The following is a 21,491-nucleotide window of genomic DNA, read 5'->3' as shown; positions in this document are numbered from 1 at the left end:
CTGTCCTTCATGTCATCCATGAAGGATAAAAATCAGAGAATAGTGCACTGGGCTTTGGAAATGCAGGAGTACAGAATGGAGGTCAGCTACATACCAGGAAAGGCTAATGTAGTAGCCGATTACCTATTCTGATCACTAACACCCCAACATGGTGAGAATTATAGCCACATCAATGAAAACACCCAACGGATTGGGGTCATCCAGGAATATCAGAGAAGGGAAGCACCCGAGAAGCGATGTCAGACCTAGGAGAAATTTGACATCATTCAGGCACAGAAGGCTGACCTGGTATGGGGACCAGTTTACAAGAAATTGCTAAGTGAAGGAGGTAACTACCAGGAAGGGGGAACCGGTGACAACATATTCATTGATAATGATGGTCTCCTGATATCTAGACGAGCCGTCACCGGGAGATGGAAGGAGAAAATAGTTGTGCCCGAAGCGATGATCCCTTGGTTGCTGCACACACTCCATGATAATAAATTAGCAGGGCACCAGGGAGTGCACAGAACTTTAAAGAAGGTGACGGATAGGTATCTCTGGGAATGAGACGTGACATGGAGGCATACGTCCTCTCTTGTAACATCTGTGAAAGTAAAGCCCCAATCACTGGTAAGGCCCCTATTCAGCCGTTCCCTCACGCCCTTTCCAGGCCGTGGCAATGGATATTGTAGGGCCACTCCCCACCATGTCAAGAGGGAATAGATACATCCTGGTTGTCATAGACATGTTCTCCAGGTTCCCTGAGGCTGTAGCCATGAAGGATCAAATGGCCAAGACCGTAGCAGACATGCTATTTGAAATGATCTTCTCAAGATACGGGACACCTGAGACCCTACTGTCAGATCAGGGCACTAACTTCACAGCCAAGGTGATCCTACAGCTGTGCAGCTCACTGGGGATAAAAAAAATCTTCACCACACCCTATCACCCCCAAGCGAATGGTATGTGTGAGAGAATGAACCGCACTCTGAAACTCACCCTAGCAAAGCTAGCAGAAGAACAGATATCAGAGTGGGATGCTCGGTTACCTCACACCCTCTTCGCATGCAGGACTGCACTTCACTCAGCTACCAGGGAAGCGCCCACCGTAATACTCTACGGGTTTGAGCCCCTCTTCCCAAGTGACTTCAGGAGCTCCAGGGCAGAAACAGGCTTTCCTGATATAGATGAATATCTAAACAACCTCATTAGAGACAACAAGCTAGCATATAAATCAGTAGCAGAAACCAGTGAAGGGTGCTCTCTCCGCGCAAGATTATACGCGAACAAGCCCAGGAAAACCAAAGACTTGAAGGAAGGAAGCTTGGGTCTAATGGACCAAGGTTTCCAGAGAAAGGGAAAAAGGGGGAAGTTCGGTAAGAACGCAGTTGGACCGTTTGAGATAATTGAAAGAATAACCCCTGTAACCTTCAGAGTCAAAGAAACCAGCCCTCGTGGTAAGACCACCGTTGTACATGCTGATCACCTCAAACCATATAAAACTAGGCCAGCAAGACTAGTCTGTTTTGGTGACTCCTTAGAGAGGGTCTTAGGAAAACGTAAGGGGCCAGAACAGACATGGGTCCAGGGAAAACTCCCGTCCAAACTCGTCCCGCAGCAAGGTGCGACCAAAAGAAGACAGAGATCACAAAACAAGGAAGGAGGAATTCCCTCAAGACAAGTACCCCCCTTTCTTCATAAGACATAGGGAAGCCCCAGGTATTACTAGTGGAAATAACACTGATCGGGGGGGTCATGATGGATTTTCTGAGCCAGATGAACAGCCCGCACACAGATACATGCTTAGAAGTAGGCAAGGAAGCCAATCCTTTCCCAGAGAAAGGAGAGGATGTTGCTAAAAGGAAATTTTGTCATAACTCAGTTAAGAGAAAATTTTAATTAAAGGGGGGGGGGGCTTTGTTGCGTCGGAAAAAGTGATGTCATCCCTTTTTCCCACCCAACGTTACGTTACCTCAGAAGGAAGGGATAAGGACATGCTTGTGCCTCCAGATGGGAAATGTACCGAATAATGTCCCAAGAAAATGTAAATATTCAGATGTATAAATTCTAAACACTGTTAAGATAGCCCATATGTTTATTAAGATAGTAATTGTGATGAATTAAAGTAGAAAGTCATGTAGTATTACCAAATAAATATGCATAAGCTAAGTACAAGTTTAAGACGTGAAGACAGTTTGTAGCCACAGCGTCCAATCACCTGCCGCTGTATGCGTGACGACACCGCTGAGTGAGGGAGCTGTTTCGGAGTATAAAAGTTTCGGCGGGAGTTCGAATCGCTCTCTTTTCTCTTATCTCCGATCTCTTGTGTCTCGTCTCCGAGGTTCGTCGGCACCTAGTTTCCCGTAGAAGAGCTATGTAGAGCTTGCCCCCACGTGTAGCAAGGATCTCCCCTTGCTATGCATGTTACATCAGTCAAAGCTGAAACTACAATGTGTTCAAACACTTAAGGAGAAAGAGCCGCTGATGAAATCCACGTCAGCGTACAGATCTGTGTATGAGTGCTTTCGGTTCGTGTAGAACAAAGTCCGCCATCAGAGGAGGTACAGTGAACAGATCAGAATACCTAGTCAAAGCAAGAACGGTAAGCGAAGATTTTCTTATATTAATGTAGGATTAAAGTATCCGTGGAGTAAAGAAACAAAAGTTAAGAACACATGCCATTTTCGTGTTGTGCCACAAGAACAGTCTGCAATTTGGACACTTGTGTCTACTGTTAAGAAGAAAACATATTAGGCTCCAGCCGAACAGGAGGCCGAGCTCCGAACTGTTTAAGTGATTTAAGAAAAGTAATGTCATATGATCAGAAAGTAGTTAAGTGTTAACAGATATTTTGGGGGAGAGAATTAAGTAGAAATAAGTACTACTGTCCTAGAGAATTACATGTCAGATTCATTGAATTGTCTAGTGTTTATGTTAATGTTTCATGTATGATATTATCAGGTAACTTAATTGTGAGAGTCTGAGGATACATATATGTACAGAAGTGAGGAATTTATGTCTAGTAAGAGATCATAGTGCAGAAGTTTAAATGTGTTTAATTAAGAAAGGGGAACCCAGGCTCTTTTAAGGTTAAGAATTTAAATAACATGTATACTTGTCTTTGTTTTTACATAATCAATTGAGTTTGTCATATCTTCTGCGGATTTGAATTACCGTTTGGAAAATTTTGTACCTTGCATTTAAAGGGGAATCCAATAGTGATATGAGAATAGGGACCACGACTGCATATATCTTGATCCCTACAATTTTCTTTAAGTATTTTAGATAATGTATCAGAGTTTAGTTGCCAGCTGGCGCAGTCTTTAATCTATACAAATTTGTCGGCAACCGAAGTCTGATTGTAAGAGATACAACAAATTTAATGTTAAAAGTAAAAAGAAAGTAAAGCCAATTAAAGATATTAAAGATAAAACCACAACAAAAAAACGGTGACAATAACATCATTCATTCACATGGCCTCATTTACATCTAACCAAACCAATACCTGATATACCTCTGATTCTTTTGCTTCCAATTCTCCTAATACTGCCTCCCCTTCTATATATTGCACCGCATCATTTACACCAGTATGATACATGCTGATAAAATGCTCATTAAATAATTCACTATATCCTTCGCTTCAGTCACTCTTCTGACATGACTATCCACCAGTGTCAATCTGTCATAGTTATTCTTTTCGCTTGCTTGCCATATAGCAGAAAAATTCCCTTGCGTTAACTTTGGCCTGACCAACCAATCTCCTCTCATGCACCACCTTTTCTTTCTTTACCATGCTCATCACCTTTCTAGCCTGCACTTTATACTCTTCATGGATCTGAACACCACCAACTGTCTTGTACCTCCTCTATAACATTTTCTTTTCCAGCACAGATTGTTTGATTTCATTCCTACTCTATTTACTCGCTTAACCCTTGGTATGCAGTTATACATTTACTTTAGTCAGATACTGCCTTGTGAGTTTCCATCAATGAGATGATATTATACTGATTATATGCATTACAAAAAGCAATGGGGGGGGGGGGAACCTAATATTAAATGCCTAGAACACCGTGGAAAACAAAAAAATGTTTATGCAGAGAGCTATTCTCTTTTTAAAATTTAAAAATTTAAGCTTATACATTTTATATATGTCTTTATTGCATCGACATCCACAATATTATTTTCTGTCTAAATTCCAACCACGAAACATTGTAAACCTAACATACATTTAGCACGATGGGGTAAGATAGTTGTCCATTATGCTGGGGAAAGATAAGTTAAATTTCATATTTGTTGTGAAGCATTATTGATAGTTCTTAATTGAATTTCATTGTGTGATAGCTGAGATTGATACACAGTGTTCAATTGTGTTTTAGATTGCATATTGATACATTTCCATGTATTTCTTTGTGTGTTCACTGATATGAGACAAAATCGCAGCAAGAGTGAGATCAGGGAGTATACTGATGTTAAAGACAAATGTGAGTGATGTAGATATTTCAAAAATGACAGAGTGCTGTGAAAGTAAATGTATGTGTGAGGGGATGTTTAGAATGTCTGTGTAGAGAAGATGAATAACAGAATCCTTTCCTTCATAGTTACACATTGATTAGCATTCATTTTTTTTTTAAATATAGAAACAACTAATGTGTTATAGTAAAGTTTCGGTTTAATATAAACCAAAATATTCACTCAACGTTTCAACCTTCATATCAAGGTCATCATCTGAAGTATACACATAGATACAAAAAAACAAGCAGCACAGTAATCTACAGGGTGTTCGGGATAAATTTGACAGTTTCGTAAGGAAAAAGAAAATCTTCTTTGTATCTATTAAATTTAATGAATTGACAAAAAAACATTACAGGCAGAGTTAATTACAATACTATCAACAAGATTTACTCAAAATAACCACCATTAGCATCGATCACAGCTTCAATTCTGCTTCGGAACCTCGAACAAGCTGATGCTACAGTCTCCCTGGGAAGGGCCGCAAAAACTGTTTTAATTTTATCCATTAACTGGGCTTTTGTATTACTGGAAGTGCGATTGGTGTCTTTTTCAACTGCGCCCCATACAAAATAATCCATGGGGTTAAGGTCTGGGGAGTTTGGAGGCCAAACATTTGGACTGGTGAAGTCGTAGAAATTTTCAGACAACCATTTTTGACTTTTCCCAGAGGTGTGGCAAGGGGCCGAATCCTGCTGCCATACATACGGCCTACCATTGGCTACCCTTGTTATCCAGGGCTTGACTACAGTTAGCAACTCCACGAACAAAGCCCGAATTCCAATGCCAGGGTTCTTCAACACCTGTTCCTGCAGATTTGCGAGGAATTCTGCTGTACGAACGCAATCAGATCGTCTGCTAGGGATCTTTCTTCTTGCTACATCCTCGTAGTCACCATTGCAAGTCTCTAGTTCATGCCTGATTGTTTTTACTGTATTCAGGGAGCATTGGGCAGCAGTCGTAATATCCTTATTTTGATGGCGGGCACGAATCATCATGATACAAGTTATTCTCTTCCATGATTCAGGTGGGTTCCAGCTATCCATCCTTTCTGACATCTTGTATATGAATGAAGAAGGGTCCAAACTTTTAAATGAAGAGAAGTGTGTGTTAATACATGTAACTTACGGAAAAATATAATTAATTATAAATATGTCAAATTTATCCCGAACACCCTGTACATAGTATACTAAAGTCACAGTAATTTGGTCAACAGCTAACATTACTGGCCTGACCTCTGGTGAACAAAAAATTACTACATCAAAGCTAGAGCCCTGTTGTTATTATTATTATCTGTTTGGTTACAAATCGTTGGAACTGACCATTATCTCTTTCAGCAAGACAGCGCACCGTAAGAGATATATTAAGCTAGAGAGTGTTCTCACATAATTATTCACAGATAAATTAGAACAACAGTACAGATGGTGACCAATAAGGGCTGTCATTATTGTTAAGAATCCTAAAATAAGAGTTTGCTGGAGAACTTGAAGAACTTAAGTGGGCTGAATATGTGCTGTCCAAATTCTTGGGATTTTTATGCCACCATTATTATTTAGATTAGAATGATTGATCAAAATTTCAGAGGTTTCTTTAAATTTGCATTAATGCAAATTTTTTGTATGAGTAAGAAACAGGTACTTTTCCAATCAACTTGGCATAAGGTGTTAAGTGCGTGACAGAAAGGCCTGCTTTACCATAATCGTTACATTTCATTTATCAGTTGTGTTCTATTTTACAGATAGGAATTGTGTGTCCAGTTTCACCAATATAAGGTAAGTCACATGTGCAATGGATTCGATATACAGCAGGGTGGGCCAAGTGGGGAGGGATCCTTGATGGAGTAGAATATGTTTTTTAATTTGATAGGTATCTAAAAGTAGCACTAAGATTGTAATGGTATAGAATTCTATTTATTTTATTTGATAACTCTTTAATATATAGGATAGCTATGGTTTTACTTAGTCTATATTATTTGCATTTTTTATGAAGTTTTATGAAGACCTTTATTGATGGTATTTTTGCTATAGCCATTGTTTATAAATGTATTGCTAATAATTTGCAATTCTTTTTTAAGAGCTTGTTCATCGGAGAAAATTGTTATAGCTGTTTTTGAGGGGTGTTAACGACTCCGAGTTTTTGTGAAGGGTGATGGAAAGAGCTAGCAGATATATATTCTTTCCTTTAGTGTTACACAGTGATAAGCATTCATTTTACACAAATTATGGCCTCTACAACCATGTTATATATAATTATTTTAATTTCCTGATGTTTTGGCCTTCATATTAAGGTCATCATCTGGAGTACACACACACACACACATATACACAGAGACAAGCTAAATTACATTTCGCACAGTATGCTGAAGAGACAATGATTTGATCAACGGTTATTTTACTGGCCTGACCTCTAGTGAAAATAAAATAAAATTTCAATAAATAAATGAAATAAAATAACTACATCAAAACTATATTCTGTTTAAGACAACATCAGAGAACATTTTTTCATATAGATAATTTTGTTACAGTAAAAATTATGTCCTAATTTAACATTATTAACAATTTAACATATTTAACAATGGTTATACTTAGATTTAAGATCATGGATTACCTATGGTCCTATTTATAATTAACTCTTAGGGAGAAAGGTTAACTGGGTAGAATATGTGCCTTCCATATTCATGGGATTTTAGACCATCATTATTGTTAAGATTAAGGTGGTTGATAAGAATCTCACAAACCTCCTTAAATTTATGTTCGTACCATGTTTTGGTTTAAACAACAGGTGCTTATCCAGTCAATTCTATGTAAAGTGTTCAGGGCATGATCAGAAAGACCAGCTTGACCATACTTATTATATTTAATGTGTCATTTAAGTTCCTTTTTTTTGATAAGAATTGTGTATTCTGTTTCCCCTATATAGGGCAAATTACAAGTGCAATGAATACAGTATACTCCAGGGTGGGCCAGCAGAGGGAATGGATCCTTGGATGAGTTGAATAAGTTCTTTAATTTTGCAGGAGGTTTAAAGGTGGCTTTAAGGTTGTATTTCTGTAGCATTCTGTTTACTTTGTCTGATATCCCTTCAATGTATGGAATGGTTACAGTTTTATTGTAGTCTAGTTTATTTTGTTGTTAAGTGAGGTCTTGTACAGAATTTTGTTGATAGTATTTTGGCTGTAACCATTTTTAGGAAGGTATTGCTGATAACTTTTAATTCATCTTTAATTGCTTTAATTCATCTTTAATTTCATTGGAGGAAATCTTCAAAGCCATGTTTTTTAATGTATCAATGACCCCTAGTTTTTGTGTTTGGTGGTGGTAGGAGTTTATGTGTATATATATTGGCCAGCATTGTGTTGGTTTTTGGTAAACAGTGAAGGAAAGACTACGAGAAGGAAGATGTGTGAGAAGTGGATCTAGAAATGGAAGAGTGTTCTACTTTACGATCTCAATTGTGAATTGTATGCGTTTGTGTTGTTTGTTTAGATGGATGAGGAAAGTGTCTAATGTCTGCTGGCCATGGGACCAGATCAGTACTGTCAACAGGTATAGAATAGAGGCAGCCTGCCTCATGGCGTGGCTTAATAAGGATGCTCCTTCAGCCATATTGTGGTAGGTGCCGTCACTATGCTAACAATTCCTGTTAGCGTAGTAAGTGCAGAAAGAAGTTTTTCCAAGCTTAAACTGATTAAAAATTATTTGCAAACAGCAATGACCAAAGAAAGATGGTTGGTCTAGCAACTATATATCGATAGAGGCGGACATAGCTTATAATTTAAATTTAGAAGAGCTTATAAACAGTTTTATTGTGCGATATCCTTGTAGAGCAAACATTTAATTAATATTATTATGTAATCGTTTTGCATTAATGTTTCTCTTGTAATAAAAACAAAATAGCAATTAGAGATTTTCTTATATTTTTGTCTTATAATACATCAAGGGCAATATTTAATTGTTTGCCTCAGGGTGTGATCTAATCTGGCGACGGCCCTGCATAGAGTAACTCTAGTTCTTTGAAATATTCTTCGAAGGACCTGTACAGTTCACACACAGTTCCTATATCAATGGTTACACTTTGTAATTTCTTGCTTGTGGCATTCATTCTTGCAAGAATATCACCCAATAGGCAGGTCATGATCCCAACCTCCAGTAACTGAAGTTGCCGTAGAATCCGACTTCCTTCACATCATGTAAATTTCTCCTGGGTGGTGTCATTTTCAATTTCGGACAAAGTGGAAATTATTTCCTTTCATCCCTCATGAAGACTCTGACGAGCATCACCATGAGCTGACCAATGAGTAGGCGAAGGACGTTTGATTAATTTTGGAGAAGTTTCCAGGTGCTTTCTTAGAACACTCCACCGATGTGTTGAAGATGTGAAAAATACGTACAGTTTCTGAAGGACATCAAAAAAAGCGGAATAGTACCGACAGGATTCGGCAGTGCAAATACCAATTAGAGACAGAGAATGTCCAGTGCACAGTGTGAATTCTGCCAATGGATTTATTTCAAGAATTCTTGCTTGCAGTCCGTACTTGCCTGACATGTTACTAGCATTATCATATGCCCGCCCTCTGCAATTTACTACATCAATTCCAAGATCGTTTAGTGAAGTCAAAACCGCCTCTTGTAACTCTTCAGATTTGTGACCAAAGTTAGGAATGAAATGCAAAAAACGTTCCACAGGAGTTCCATGTTCTTTCACACATCGTACAATGAAGGACAGCTAATCAACATGAGACAAGTCTGGTGTTGAGTCAACACTTATGGAATAGTACTTAGCTATTTGATTACTTTCTCACCCATTATTTTAATAAATTCCTCATACGTGGCAAAGGAAAGATAGGAAATGAAACTTTTTCCTTTTTTCCTGCTTTTGGCAATGTGCTCAGCAAGAAAGGGATCAAATTCACTATTTACTAATTAACTCTAGACACATCATTATATTTCCATTATGCACAAAACCAAAAATGTCATCCTTTTCCCTCAAAGCAAGTCTTCTACTGGCCAATGTTTTTACAGCTGCAACTACTCGTTTTAACACCACCTTCCAGTACTTAATTTCTTCTTTGTTGCTGAGTTATTTGTAAGTCAATTCTCCTGCAAGATTTGCTCTTTGTTTCAGGGCTATCAGACAGTTCATATGACTAGTTGCTTTCTCGTGATGACTCACTCGTGCTTCTGAATTTTTCCAGTCATTAAATCCACTGACAAAGTAACTATCATCAGCTCCCCTCCACCAAAAAGACGACAAGGTGCACAGAAGATCTTTCCAGTACTAGGAGAGTAAACAAGAAAATCTCTTATTATTTTTTTGCCATTAATCAGATTCCTCTCAATGAGTTTCTTAGAAACATGTCTTACTTTGTCAGGATAAGCTCTTTGTGATTTTGAAAGAACACTGTCTAAATTTTGTGGAAATCTGTTAACTGCGATATACTCGTGTGTTACGTCATTTAGAATCCACTCAGCTGGGTCATTACTCACTATCACCTGTGCTGCCAAATTGTTGGGATTTGTTGTAGGCACGTCATTTGAAACAGATTCAATTTCCGTCTCCTCAACCACTTCTTGTTCTTTTTCCAAATCACAATTACTATTAGCAGATACCGATGCAAAAAAACTGTCCGGTTTTCATGTCTTTGATACTACTTCATTAATTTTCACTTCCTTTTCTTTTCTCCTCTTCTTATATTCACTACCACTAAGTCACTTTCTACCATCACTCATATTTTAAAATTTAAATAGTAATTTAAAACACGCAGGAAGTATCGGAATGATTTACACAATTATAACTTTTTAAAAACAAAACAATAAAACAGTATTACCTGCACTCTGATGACAAAATATGACAAGGGCACTGAAAACTCTAAAAATAATTTCAGATTTAGCACGTCTTAACTGCCACAAAGATATCAGGATACTGAACTAAAGAGTTGAAGGAAGGGCAACAATTAACAATCATAATTTTAATTCGAATACAGTTAGTAAGAATAATACCAACACAAAATTAATTAGCATCAATCTCTCCAGACCACGATCCCTATTGCCTTTGTGTCAAGTTACCGACAACAATACAGTAGCTTTCCGTGCATATGTCTCAGTCTGTATAGTTATGCAGAATCTGATAACATGCCAATATGCTTGCAGACGAAACTTACAATGAGGAAAAGAAAAATATTTCTCTACTTGTGAGTAGATGCAGCATATAAGGAACATGTTATAATTACAAAAATGAGAGCCTGAAATTTGCTGCTCAGGCCCGGGCCTATACCTAAATATGCCACTAGTAATGGTAAATGTTTGATGCATGGATGACAGGAAAAAGATCTTGAGGAAAGCTTAGATCTAGGTGGATTAATTATTATTATTATTAACATCTGACCACCATGGAGTCAGAGACTCATTGTGGGAGGTATACACTATCGCACACAAAGCTCATATAACCGTGCCTTAAACTGATTCAATTTTTCTACATTAAATCAGCTTAAGTCTCTTCACTCCTTTGCTCACACCCTCCTTATACAGTTTCCAGTGATGGCCTCTTGTTCTAATCCCCCATTCTATGAAAAATCTCTTCCATGTCAATCTGATAACAACCCCTGACTAGCTTATATGTCTCAATCACATCTCTCCTCCTATTCATGTGGCTTTGCATCTCACAATCTGTCCTTGTACTCCACATTCCAAAAACCATTGACCACCTTTGTGAATCTTCTCTTGACCCTTCCTAACATATCCTCGTCATCATGAAAACCCAGTGACCAAATCTGTGCACAATAATCCATATGAGGCCCGATCAAGGCCTTATACAATGGCATCATAACTTGTTGTTTATTTCTGCATCATTGCCATTATCTGATGAGATGTCTTCACAACTTGTGCAATGTGACCCTTGAATTTCAGATACTTATCCACCACCACACTCCCAGATCTCTCATCTAATCTACCTTCTTTAAAGTTTTCCCACTAAGTGTATACTTTGCATCCCATTGTTACTTACCAAATTTTAATACCTTACACTATGCAACATTCAACTGACAGTTCCACTTACCTGCCTATTCATGCACTCCATTCAAGTCCTCCTGTAAGGTCACAACATCTTCTTGACTTTGCATTGCTATCCCCAATTTTGCATCATCTGCAAATCACTAGTTAAACCTATCCTAACTTCATTAATATAATAACTGAACAACAATGGTCCTACAACTGAACCCTGCGGTACACCACTAGCGACCTTCCTCTTTTGGGATAGTTTCAATTTATTTAACAGCTTGTCATGTGGCAGTCTATCAATAGCTTTTGCAAAATATAAATATACTACTGTATATGCATCTCTCTTGTTCAAGACATTTGTCACCTTTTATTGTGCACAAGTAAGTTAGTTAGACATGATCTCCCTTTAACAAACCCATGCTGATAACCACAGACAATACTGCTGGTATTAACCCATTTCTATATCCTACTACCAATATATACCAAGATGTACAGATTGCCCTATAATTTGTAGCCACAGCCTTATCACTACCTTTATGCAGTGGAACAATTTTCCCTTCTTTCCACTTTCTTGGAATCTGTGCTGTTGTAAGACTCTTCTTAAATAGGTATGTCAATGCTACTGCCAATTCCCTTAAGACATGCGCTGATGTCATCAAATCCTATTGCCTTACTGACATCAAGTTTATTTATTTCCTCAAATCTCTTCTGTTCACTCATAATCAAGCCATCCTCTCCTATGTTCTCTACACTTAAGTTCCTCATGATTCCATCCTAATCAGCATAAAACATCCTTATAAACTGATCACTGAATACCTCAAGAATATTTTCTGCTGCAGTTACCATTCTACTATTTTCATCCATTAACATCATCTTACCACAATCATCCTTCTACTTGTCACATATCTAAAAAAAACTCTCCAGGGTTTTACTTTGCCCAATTTGCCAATTTCTGTACTCATACTTAACATAACTAGGTCACTCTCCTGCTTGTTCTTTATACTCTTCATATAACTGATTATTACTGTTATTCATCTTGTACTATCTCCAAAGTGTCTTCTTTGAGATTTCTTGCTTGAGCCCCCTCATTCATCCATTTTACACCTACCTTTTTCAGCCTTTTGACCTTCGGAATACATTTGCACATTGGTGCAGTTATGTATTTCTTTGTCAGTTCCCAAGTAGCATTTCTTACCACTCAACTCCTCATTCCATTACTATAGCTCCAAGATGTCTCCTAAGTGTAATAATCATTAGTCTTGTACTTCCACATATATCCTTTCTTCACAGAGGTCTGCATATGGCTAACTACAAACCAAGTGATCACTTCATAATCATTCTTACCAACTGGAGGAAAGTGTGAAACCCCACTCACAATGACATCCTTTGATGAAATAATCTGATGATCGTTCAAGAACTCAAGAAATTAATTTTCCTTATTCCCAAATGCTATCTCTTGATTCCAGTCTATACCGACATTAGTAGCTTTAGAAGTCAAAACGATAAGATATGACAATATGAGAGACCTGAAAAATGACACATTAATTCAGAAGATAGTGTTAAATAGGAAGCAGTTATGTATTTCTTTGTAATAATGTAAAGTTAATTAAGTAATACAATAATTGTCTCTTGTCCATCCTGTGAAGGCCTACATCAGACATTTATGATGATAATTCTCATATTAACACATGAATAAATAAGAGCAAACATAAGTAAAATTATTTCCATGCAGCACACAAATAAACTTTTTTTTTCATATTTTATGTTAAAAATTATTATAGGCAATTCTGACCAGAATAAACTTATAGGCACGAAATAGTGTGGAAAGTTTGTTGTTGTTGTAAATTTTCTTTAGAATAGCAATGTTGCTAACAAGGTAGGACCTTTTCTGTTTGTATGGTGATAGCTGTTTTTAATTATACAGTTATGTAATAATTCAGATAAAAAGTGATTACAGAAAATTAAAGAATATTAAATAACATTACCTCTTCTGCAACATCTGATAAACTGCTTTCAATCATTCTGAAAAAACAAAAATTATTTATCAGGATGAAATGCATCATATATGCAACAGTACATAAAGTTACTGTGACTAGATATAGTCTTTCATATCAACACATCATATTCTATCCTAACTCTACAGATATCCTCCCCCTCTCCCCCTTCTTTTCCACTTATTTTTGTCCATGGCTCTCTCTCTCTCTCTCTGCCCTTCAAAAAGTCAGTTAATGTGCATCCCATATCTTATCCAGCCTCTCCTTCTGTCAGCCAGTACTTGATCAACCTAAGGTGATTCAAGTTAATATTTTTTTTTAAATCAACCTCACACACACACACACACACAGAGGTCTCGAGACCTATAAATAACATGACAGTATGAGTGTGCTATATGTGAGCCATGTTTTACCAACTAGTGTAAGACAGCTCCTTTTCTATCTTTCTTTTTTTTCTTCTTTTATTCATGGTTCTATTTTGGTGCTTAGTCTTGGAATTCTGATGCAATAGGCACTGCTAACTTAAAATAAAGTAAATATTTTTCAGTATAATCTACTGCTAGTCCTACGAATTCCCATGTGAACTTGTATGACTAACAGTAGTATTTACAATAATAAATTTAGTTTAATCCTTTATCCAAGTGTGAGCAAATAAAGTTTGCGCCTGAAAATATCTTCAGGACTGAGGTAAGGTAGTACAACACTGGGCAACTCGTAGCAAAGGTGGACCAAGCTAACATCACTCCTATCTCAGTATCTTCCATAATGTAAAACACATCTCCTTGCAGATATGTATAATGTTATGCATTAAGGGAAGGGCCACTACCCAGACTAGTTTCGACCTTTATTGAGGTCTCTTCAGTGGGAGCCAGGCCCTGAAGTGGAGATACCAGGTAGAAGCAATGGCAGGTCATCTTTACCTATAGGAGTTGCCAAAAGGTGTGCCGCCTTTTTATTAAATTACTCTGGATTTAGAGAAAGATGTTGAAAGTTTATTTTTCACTTGGTTAGACTATAATAAATTTAGTTTAATCCTTTATCCAAGTGTGAGCAAACAAAGTTTGCACCTGAAAATATCTTCAGGACTGGGGTAAAGTAGAACTGTTGGATTCTGAATATATAGAGATTTGAGTAATTAATATTTGCTTCAGAATCCAACATGATCTTCCATCACATAAGCTAAACTTGTAATTATTATTTAATGTAAATCACTTGTTTATAAATTAATATTCATATAACTACCTTTAAGTTCTATTAATATTTAATTATTTAATCAAGGATATGTGTTAATAGTGAAAAGACTCTGTATTAAAATATTATTAAGTTTATTTTATTTATTGCTATGTTAATATTATAAGAATTTGTATTCAACATTTTAACTGCGTATTAATTGAAGTGTAAATATTCCTTATTTGTTCCTGTATGTAGAGGTATAACGTTATGCAATGCCTCAGTTTTATTATATTTGTTTTGGTTGTCATGGAGATGTATGTAAGATAGCTAGCACGAGTTTAGAACAGTGCGTGACAGAATAGTATTGAAGGGCTGGAAAGGATTTTAGTTGAAGAGAGCACGAGAATAATTTCGGCGGGAAGAAGGGATATATAAGCGAAGAACAGAGAAAACGATTCATTGGATGGAATCGGAGGAGATTGATTTGGGAAATCAGAGTGCGATAACAGCGAGTCGGCGAGTCACTCAAGTAGCTAATTAAAGTTTACTAGTCTAGGGGCGAGTTGGCTAGTAAGTTGTAGAATAACAAATAAAGCAACGGAAGATAGCAAGGTGACAACTGGATGACTAGCTATACTTTAGTTGGCATTTAAATTCAGGACCGACTTTTCAGGGACTTACAGAAATTGAAGCTTAGCACGGAGTAACTAAGAGAATAAGTAGAGGCAGCAAGGTTGAATTTAAACGATAGCTGTGTTAAGAAATATAGTGGCTAAAAGATTAATTAAATGCTGGAAATATAGGCAACTGTGCATAAAAACTTCAAGTTATAGAATTACTGCATGTATCCTTAGTTCATGAGTTATTAGTAGAATACTGAATTGGTCAAGTGATGTCAAAGATAGTACAAGCATTTTGCTCTATACAAGAACGTTTAACTATGTGAATCGCAACCATTAATTTATTCAGTTATTACTAAGAAGATTTGTTTTAATGAGTGCTGTTAATTGTTTTAAGTGAATACAGTTATAAAAGGTGTTTGTATATAAGTAGATGAACAAGGAAGATTACCGGTAAGAATTATCCAACTTTTGATATTCCTATGTGGAGATATGTGTGTGTGTTTCTTCCTAAAATATCCCTATATTAACAGTAACTTTTTGCGGAGATTAGCTGGAGTGTGGATTTAAGAGTGTATACTTGTGAAGAAGTGTTACTACCCTTTTATTGTATTTGGAACTTAAGTAACTATGAGATATTAATGTAATTGATCACTAAGGAACTTTATGACATTGAACTATATTAAATAGTTAAATGAACTTTGTGAAGGCTGTATTTCAGACAACACATTAACCATTGCCTGAAACTATATGACTGTATTACCAGATGAGCTAAAATGTTTATAATACCTTATTCAGTGATTTAAACTAAAGTGTATAATTTGTAAGCCTATATTAAATGTTTGTTTTACTGATCTAAAGTTGTATTTTGCCTGAATCTCTTTTACTGCACCGTTCATAAAATATTCGAACCAAAGCGGGAGAAATAAATAAGTTAAATAAACTCGGCCTGTATACATAATAATAACATATTAAGGGGAAATAGTTGAGAGTTGGTTTTACTTCAATTCTTGGACTAATTCAGATATAGAGTGGTGCAGTCAATAAATATAAATTTTCTCTATATTTGGATTAGAAATCAACTAGCAACTTATTTTTTGTTTAAGAACATTGCAGTGACAAACATGTAGGATCCAATGCATGGGTTAAGATGAAATAGGATCCAACAGTACAACACCGGGCAACTCATAGCAAAGGTGAACCAAGCTAACATCACTCCTATTTCAGTATCTCCCATAAAGCAAAACACATCTCCTTGCAGATATGTATAATGTTATGCATTAAGGGAAGGGCCACTACCCAGACTAGTTTCGACCTTGATTGAGGTCTCTTCAATGGGAGCCAGGCCCAGAAGTGGAGTAAAGATGTTTGATGCCAGGACAACATGAAAAAGATCTAGATGAAGGCTTGGATCCAGGTGGATTAATGCCATTAGTTGCTTCAGAAGTCAAAATGATAAGATATGACAATATGGAAGACCTGAAAAATGACATATTAATTCTGATGATAGTGAGCCAGTAATAACTGTGCTTAATTAACTTTATATAAACAAACACAAGTAAAATGGTGTGAACTTGTAGGATTAAATAAACAGTTTTAGTGAATAAATTGTGATGTAGTGTTATAAGTAAATGAATCGGGAAATAATAATTCCGCTATATAAGGCACTAACAGGACACATCTGGATTTCAGTGCACAGATCTGGTCACTGGATATCTCATCTTCCTTATCCCTCTTTTACCTTGTGGTGTCGAGGGTTTTATTTTTTATCAATCATCAGACCTCAAACTGTTCACAGGATAAGGTGGTCAGCCCTATGCCCTGGTGTATCCTATGTCCGTAGTGTCGAGTTCTCAAGGCCAGTTTGCCTGCTTTGTGGGACGAAAAACACCAGGATAAACTGGGGGAAAACCCTACTGTCCACACCCAAGACCAGCTAACTTGGCTATGGCTGAGGAAGATCCTTTAGCTTCTCATGTCACTGACGGGAATTGAACCTAGGACACCCCTTCCCCAGGCATATGGTTGCAAAGTGCACAGCCACTAGGCTAACCATGTGGGTCACTGGATATCTAAGGAAATTTTAAAAGGGGGATAGGGGGAAGTGAGTGACTAATTCTGTCTTGGGATGTTAAGATGAAACGTCTTCCTGGAAAATATATATAAGAGCCATGTGAGTAAAGATGTGAAAAGGAAATATTTACATAGTGAGTGATGAATGAGTGGAATGTATTATCAGAATGGAAGATGAATAATCTAATACTGAATATTCAAGGCAACGAATGATATATATTATCATCTGTAAGTTTCGTCCTCATCTGTGGTGAGTCTTCTTACTCCAAAGAGGCTCAGACAAAAATACCAATATAATACTAATAATTTACTGTGGTGAATTATTTTAGATCAATGATGTTGTGGAAATTTTGTTAGGATTTTTTATTTTTTTTTTTGGGGCAATTTCTTATGTGTGAAGTCACTATGATGGTATTTATTATAGTGAAAAACAATTATAACAAGCAATGACCTAAATTGTATGTTTCATTGATATACAAAATGAACTTAAGGATATTAATTTTGTCTATATATTTAACCACCAAACCAGTCTTACATGCTTATATCTCGATAATTATATAGATGCAAAGTGTTCATTAAAGTTAACACAACATTTGGATACAACTGAAATTACATGGATATGAAACTTAAAATTTTTGATATATTTTATCCATATGGGTAATCACTGATTAGATGATTAGGTGTCACTGATTTTTTTTGCTAATTGATATGATGTTTGTGTGCTCTGTAGTACAGAATTTGGTGAAAAAGTTAGTATTCAAATACTATCTAGGAATGTGACCAACATCATATAAGACCTTTTCATTGAATGATAGGTTAACCAGTGATGTATGGGGATGGTAGGTTTCTCTCTCTCTCTCTCTCCTGGAAATTAAGGTGTTTCTGCACTGTAACAGAATAAATTGGCCATATGCTGTTAATAGTATAGCCGACATTAATAAAATTAACTGCACTATCATAGCTTTATAATAAGACACATTGCCTGGCTATTTACTAGTCAGCTTAATACATCCTAGGAAGATGGGACATATTGTTTAGTGTTCAGGCATGCTTTTTTGAGAAATTGGCTGTGATAACCAAATATTAGTTTTGATGTAAATAAACTGCTATTTAAACTTTTATCTCATACAAGTTTTATCTATAGGGGAATGTCCTCCACATAGCCAGTCAAAGGATATGTTCTTTGCACCATCACAGTGAGTGGGAAGATCTGATTTACACTTTTCAAGACTCATCCTTTCTACTGTTTCTTCTAATATAGATGTTTGTTGTGGGTGTGTTGCAAAAATTATACCGATTTGAATGAGGGCCTTCATTCCTCACTTTGTTTAGAATTCATGTCCAGTATCCTAGTCATGGTTTTCCAAGTGTGTCAAGGTGGTCCAAGAAGAAAAAAAAAGAATCATACAATATCATATCATATCCAATCCGATCCAAAGTAACTTGAGACAAAAACTCTAGTTTCATTCACAGTCTATACTGAAGCCAACAACACATGCAGAACAGTCATTAAGGGCTAAGTCTGACTTTGAAAGGACTAAATGTGAAAATTTGTCTCTTGCACTACCTAAACACAATCACATACATACATACATGGCCTAGGTGGAGTTCAAACCTGCAGCCTGTTGGTTGGAGAGCAGATATGCTCTCCAATAATAACCACTCAGCCAACTGGGCTGACAACTGATATACTGCTGATTCCAAAGAAAGGAAATGCATCTCTCTTCAAACTATCAACTTGCTCTTACTTTAGTACTGTTTGAAGTAATGAAGAACATCAACAACAATCAATTTCTTTAACATCTGGGAAACTGTCAACTAATCAGTGACCACCAGTATGGATTCCACCTATCAAGATTCACAGCAGATGTGCCACGGAAAGGTTTGGAGAAACCTGTGCTGTTGCACTCGACATTTCCAAAAGATTTGATAGGGACTAGTATTGCGAGCTGCTCAGTGAACTGCCATCTTATGATCTGCCTTCTTCTATCCTCTGTTAATTAAATTACTAATTCTTTTGGAGGATTGTTCACTTGTAATGATGGAGGATGTTCTCTTTTTGCAGATTTTTCTGCTAATGGAAGTGTTCCTCAGGATTCTGTTATTTAACCTGCACTATTTTTTATATACATAAATGACCTGCTCTTATTGACCTCAAATCCTGTCCACAGTTTTGATGATGATAGCTCTCTCCATTCATTCTTATTCATGTAACAAATCTTGCAGTGTTCAGATATCTTCATACCATCTTGAATGTAGTAATGACAACCTAACCATGTTTGGTGTTTCCAAAATACTTTTTTTTTTTTCTAAAAAAAAAAGACTTCACTTTTTTTCCCCCTACTTTTGATCATGCTAATCTTAACAGTTAAGATCAGACATCTCTCCTCAGAGATACTTACTATAGTGTTTCTCTGCACAAACACATACCTTCTATAGTATCCTTGGCTTCCAAAAACTGTCACTCTTTTTTTCTCATAACGTTACTTTTCATCTGTTCACTACTAACTTTTGATGCTATTCAGAAAATGATGACCTATCTCTCACATATTCTTTCTCCAGCTGTCTCAGATGGTCAATTTCCATATCGTATCTCTTCTTAAAATATTCTATGAGTACTATTCAACATAAATGGCATCAATTATATCCACCTTTTTGTTAAATCTACAATAATACCAACATCCTTTTGCAGTTGAATTGCCAACTCATTAAATCAGTTACTTCTATTCATTTTTCATTCCATCTTCCATCTATTTCTGTTCAGGGGAATAGCCTTCCCTAAGAAATATTTGCTAAATTCTTCAAAAAAAAATATCAGCAGGTTATTTTTCTCGTGATCCCTGCCCAAACTCATTCATTTGCTAGGACAGGGAAATATATTGCCAAATTAAATTCACCTTCCCACAGTGTGGCCTGATTCCATAAACGGAACTCTGGGAAGGTGAGTATTGCTACCTTATAAGCATATCAGTTGCGGCCCATACACAAGCACTGCGACACTGCAGCACCCCCAAGGAAATAATGAAAATTTAATTTTGTTTGTGTTTATAAATAATAACAATGCTTACAACATTATATAAATGCAATACAACATGTTAAAGGTTACAGCTTATGTTTTGACATTGATTGAATAGTTAATAACTGGAATTGTTCGATTAACACTTTAGATTACGAAACAAAAGCACTGCGATCTAACATCGATATTCATTGGGGCTTGTCATTGCACGTTATGTCATTCAGACACAACCGAAACGGCAGTGTATTTTTAGTATTCTTATGCACGTTATTTCTGTGAGATATGAAATGTTTATTATTGGTGTGTGAACTATTTTTTGTCAATATTATTTTATTTTGTTAAAATAACATATAATTTTTATTTATTATAGATACAAGGCTGAATTATGACGAGTGTCACTGTTGAAAATATGAAAAGAATTATATATTTTCAATTATTTACACAAAACAAAAGCACTACGATCTAATGCCGATGTGCTTGTCATTGCTATTGATACAAAACTTTTATTATTGGTGTTTGTTCGCGGTGAGGATGAAATATTTTAATAAAGCTTTTAATATGTAAATTTATTTATTAATAAATTTGTTACTGATTAGAATTTTTTTTTTTTTTTATATGCAGCACCCCCACTTAAAATTTTCACTGGCCACCACTGAAGCATATCCTAGGTGGAGAAACAACTAGGATATGCCACCAACTTGACCACTAGATGGTTGATGACTATTACCATCTTGCCTATTGGAGGTAAAAAGTAGCTACTGTCATGCTTAGTTCCTAGGTTCCTGTCCCTTCTCCAGTGTAGTGCAAGAGTGATGGCCTTGCTGGGCATGCTCAATACCCTTATTAACAAACTAGAGAGTCAGCAATGCCTTAGTTTGAGGCTCCAGTAATAAAATGGTTTCCACAGGCCAACTGCTAGATAGTACCTGGAACAGAACCAGATGGTAGCATGCTGAAAGCTTCCTAATCATCTGATTAATAATCCTGCTGCTCATGATCTGATAAGTCATGCCTGGAGGGGAATCTGTGTTTGAATAGTTATTGAACAGTCCTCCACCTCTGCTGCATGTCACCATTCTTTATCTTTCCTCTATTACAACCATGAGAGATAATCAAATAAAAGTCTTTC

At 36.5% G+C, this 21,491-nt stretch overlaps 1 protein-coding gene across 1 annotated transcript in view; it reads right to left on the bottom strand.

The window, feature by feature from the left end:
* The window catches only part of LOC150099771 (uncharacterized), a 392,852-nt gene that overhangs the window by 246,295 nt on the left and 125,066 nt on the right, over positions 1-21,491 (bottom strand). Inside the window, exon 5 of the mRNA XM_090403489.1 lies at positions 13,472-13,508. Within this exon, the coding sequence (XP_090259615.1) occupies positions 13,472-13,508 (37 nt within the window). The remainder of the gene's footprint in view (positions 1-13,471; positions 13,509-21,491) is intronic.

The sequence above is a fragment of the Typopeltis vanoorti genome, chromosome 14 (assembly GCF_054136105.1).
Source record: "Typopeltis vanoorti isolate ZY-2024b chromosome 14, IOZ_Tvanoo_1.0, whole genome shotgun sequence".
Classification (NCBI taxonomy): Eukaryota; Metazoa; Arthropoda; class Arachnida; order Uropygi; family Thelyphonidae; genus Typopeltis; species Typopeltis vanoorti.
This window is presented reverse-complemented; position numbering and strand designations above follow the sequence as displayed.